General features: G+C 38.8%; 1 protein-coding gene across 1 annotated transcript; it reads left to right on the top strand.

Moving 5' to 3' along the window:
- Positions 1–16: 16 nt before the first annotated feature.
- Positions 17–4056, top strand: LOC110098685. The gene is given in 1 exon segment (XM_020825590.2): positions 17–4056. A coding segment is annotated over 1 exon segment (4038 nt). The 5' UTR covers positions 17–18.
- Positions 4057–4309: the final 253 nt, after the last annotated feature.

Raw genomic sequence — 4309 nt, 5'->3', positions numbered from 1 at the left:
GATAAGGGAAATCAGCCAATGAAAGTGCAGACAGAAAGATCCCCTCCTCAGTTTTATAATCAGCAGTATCAAAGGCCACAGTATCCGCCACCACAGTATCCGCCACCACAGTATCCGCCACTTCGGATTCAGCCAGAGTTTAACCAACAGCGACCTTACCTTACTCCAGAAGAAAGAAGGGAAAATTGGGAGAAATTCAATGCATTAATTGGTAAGACTTATCCCTTTAAGAAGGAGACTTTAAAGAAGATATTGAAAAATCTTCTTAAAAAGCCAGACTTCAAGTTGCCTGCACCTAGAAGGCCAGAAGAAGTGGGTAAGTCAGATCACCCTAATTATTGCCCTTACCATCAGATGTTGGGCCATCAGCTTGAAGAATGTGTCACTTTTAAAGAATGGCTCGACAGAAACATGAAATTAGGAGCTGTAGTGATTCCCAAGGAATACTTAGTGGATCCAGGGCAGGGATCAGCTAAGTGTGTGACTGGTGAGCCTATCGTTCCTACTTCCTTTTCAGATTCTGATTCAACTTGGGATATAGCTTTATCCCGTTCTTCAAAGAAATATCTAAACAAACTTTACTTTTCTTCTCTTCAGGAGTCTTTGGGAGCTCAGAAGCCTCTCCAGGTTGATCTGATAGTTCCAGAAGATGATGTAGAGATAACTCCATCTTCAGAGCTTAAGGAAGCCCGAGTCAGCCAGGGTCCTATAGTTCAGGAGAAGGAGGGCACTAGAAATCGTTTTGTTGCTTTTAATAGTGTTGATTGTCATGTATCTAGAAGAGTTGTGTTTTCTTCGGATGGGGAGATTATTATCCTCAATCCTCTTATCTTAGATGACTTTTGTTTTGTTAAGTGTGATGATGATGAATCAATGAAAAAGGATTCTGCTTATATCTTGTCTATTTCTGATAATGATGTTACGGATGACTTAAAAATTACACCTGAAAATGATTCTCTGCATGATCAATTTAATTTTGAAGAATTAAAACATTCTCTTGGTTATTATTCAGATAGTGATGTCCCTGCTCTTGATTTGCAGGGTATGCCTATCTGTATTGAAGCCGAGATGTCTGATTCTGAAGATTTAACAGAAATAAAATCAGAATTAGCTGAGGTCGAAGAAGATAACCTGCCTGTCGCTTCTTCTGAAGAGATAGTGGAAATCAAGCTTCGTAGTGGCAAAGTGTTACCACCTCATACTTCTTCTGAAGATAAAGGGAAACAAGTTGTTGACGAACCAAAATCTTCTCTTCCACCTCAACCCGTTCCTTTTCAGAGTCCAATTGAGAGTGGAATGCCCAAGGTCGATTACAATGTCCTAGCTCATCTCAGGAAGCTACCTGCCAAACTGAGCATTTACGACGCCTTGATCCTTTCCAAAGAAATGAGGGAAGCGTTAATCAAAGCATTGTTAGATCCAGATATTTGCATGGCTCAGTTAGCAGCTGCACAGCCTGATGAAGCTCTTTGTTCCAGAGGAGTTCCTGAAATTTCCTTTTCTGATGAAGATCTGTGTTTAGGAACGGCTGATCACAACCGTCCACTATACATAACAGTGAACATAGATAACTTCAGATTGTCACGTATCCTTGTAGATCCTGGTGCATCAGTTAACATTATGACTCTAAGAACTCTTGCCTATTTGAAAATAGACGTCCGTAAGCTCAGCTCAGATAAGATGATCTTACGGGGTTTTAACGAAAATGGCGAGAGGGCTTTGGGTTCAGTTACTTTGTTGTTGGAGATAGAAGATTTTAAAACTGAAGCTAAGTTTCATATTATAGACGCTCCAACATCCTTCAATGCTCTCTTAGGTAGACCCTGGCTTCACGAATATAGGATGGTTCCTTCATCCCTACATCAGTGCATCAAGTACATCCGAGATGGTATTGAGCACTGTATTAAGGGAGATTTACAACCATTCTCAATTCATGAAGTAGGAATTTATGAAGATGCTGCTTATTATTTGCCTAAAAAGCAAACAGTTGTTTCCAAAGATCTCAAATTGGATAAAAGTGAAATTGCACTTGAAAACAAAAATGAAAAGGAAAAAGAAGGAAAAATAGATGAAGTATATCCCTGCCTCGAAGATAGCATTCGTTGGCATCCTGCTCCTCTCTCACAAAGAGGTGGTAGGATGACCCAACGAGGGCGAGGTAGAGGCAGAGGATGGCAAAATCATGAAAGTGCAATGTATGAAAGTATACAAAAGCAAAACCCTACGATACACATCGAGTTAGAATCTGGTTCAGATGATGAATCATGTGTACTGAAGGGTGAAAATGGTAACAAAAGGCCAAAATTTGAGATCTCTTTGGAAAATGACAGTGATGAAGATAAAATTCAGGCAAATATAGAGGATGATTCAGATTTGTCTACCTATGAAAGACTTAAAGGATATGTGAAAACTTTAGCTCTAACCCCACTATCTCAAGATAGTATAGCCGGGTTGGCAGTTAAAGTTTCACCTGCTTTGAGCGATGATTGTAAAACTGCTAAGTTTATTCCTTCTTCTAGCAAAAATGATGAAACTGATGTACACATTGATGATCCTTTTATGAATGAAATAGTGGAACTCCCTTTTGATTGGTATCCTTATTGTGTTAAAAATTTAATTGAGCAAGGTCTTGCCCCATCTACTTGGACTAAACGTCAAGCTCAGTCCTTTGAAAGTCTTTGGAATACGAAATTTCATAAACCAAAGTCAAAAGCAGGACTAGGCTTTAATACTGTTTGTCCATTTGATGATGATGATTATTGCTTAGTAATTACTAACAATGTAGGATCTGATCATCTTTTTATAAAGGACATTGAAAATCTTAATGAATTTTGTTTAGAAGCGTTAGATGATTCGGATGACTTTCAAGTTAAGGAAGCACCTCCTGAACTTGAGGAGGAAATCCAGTCAACTATTGATGAACTAAAAGAAGTTAACCTTGGTAATGAAGAAAATCCACGTCCGACGTTCATAAGTGCCTTATTGAACGAGGATGAGTCAAATAACTTAGTCAAGTTACTTTCAGAGTTTAAGGATTGCTTCGCTTGGAGTTATGATGAAATGCCCGGATTATCTCCAGAAATAGCAGTTCACAAACTTGAAATTCAACCTGACATAATTCCTGTCAAGCAAGCCCCACGACGCATGCGCTTAGAAATTGAACAACAAGTGATAACTGAAGTTAAGAAACTAATCGATGCAGGCTTTATTCGAGAGGAGAAATATCCCTCTTGGTTGGCTAGTGTCGTCCCAGTAAAAAAGAAAAGTGGTCAAATTCGCGTATGCATTGATTATAGGGATCTGAATAAGGCATGTCCAAAAGATGAGTTCCCGTTATCCATACCAGAACTCATGGTAGACATAGCCTCTGAGCATGCAATTTTCTCTTTTATGGACGGTTCATCTGGATATAACCAAATCAAGATGGCTCCTGAAGATGAAAAATTTACTGCATTCAGAACACCTATAGGGGTTTTCTGTTACAAAGTCATGCCCTTTGGGCTTAAAAATGCTGGTGCAACTTACCAGCGAGCTATGACCTAAATCTTCGATGATTTAATCCACCAATAAGTGGAATGTTACATCGATGATTTGGTTTTCAAAAGTCGTCGAAGGGAAGACCACCTTCATGATCTGAGAGTCATTTTTGAAAGGTTGCGCCGCTACGACCTAAAGATGAACCTTTTGAAATGTGCTTTCGGAGTTACTTCAGGGAAATTCTTAGGGTTCGTAGTGAGACACCGAGGTATAGAAATTGATCCTTCCAAAATAAAAGCCATCTTAGATATGCCACCTCCTAAAAGTCTAACCCAATTAAGATCTCTTCAAGGTAGGTTGGCATATCTACGGAGATTCATTTCTAACTTGTCTGGTAGGTGTCAACCATTTGCTGCTTTATGTAAGAAAGATGCCCGATTTCTTTGGGATGAAAAGTGTCAAAATGCCTTTGAAAGCATAAAACAATATTTATTAACACCTCCAGTCCTAGCAGCTCCTATTTCGGGAAAACCCTTAATACTTTACACCGCAGCTTTGGACAGTATTCATATTGTATGATGCATTATGTCAAAAGTCATTCATACCACTTCATGGGATGAATGAATAAATTAAGATCTTCTAGTATGATACCCGATCGTTTTGTACAATTTGACCACTTTTTTGACATGTCATCCAGATTATTTAACTAATCTTATAGTAATGTGCAATATTATATCATAATACAATTTGTGGAAATCTATAAATTGGAGTGCTATTCAAAGGTTTGAATCACTCCACTCGGCCTTCCTTCAAACTCTTAGCCTCTCCAATC

The sequence above is a fragment of the Dendrobium catenatum genome, unplaced genomic scaffold, assembly GCF_001605985.2.
Source record: "Dendrobium catenatum unplaced genomic scaffold, ASM160598v2 fragScaff_scaffold_716, whole genome shotgun sequence".
NCBI classification, from domain to species: domain Eukaryota; kingdom Viridiplantae; phylum Streptophyta; class Magnoliopsida; order Asparagales; family Orchidaceae; genus Dendrobium; species Dendrobium catenatum.
The sequence above is the reverse complement of the archived record's forward strand: the minus strand, read 5'-3'. Positions and strand labels throughout refer to the sequence as shown.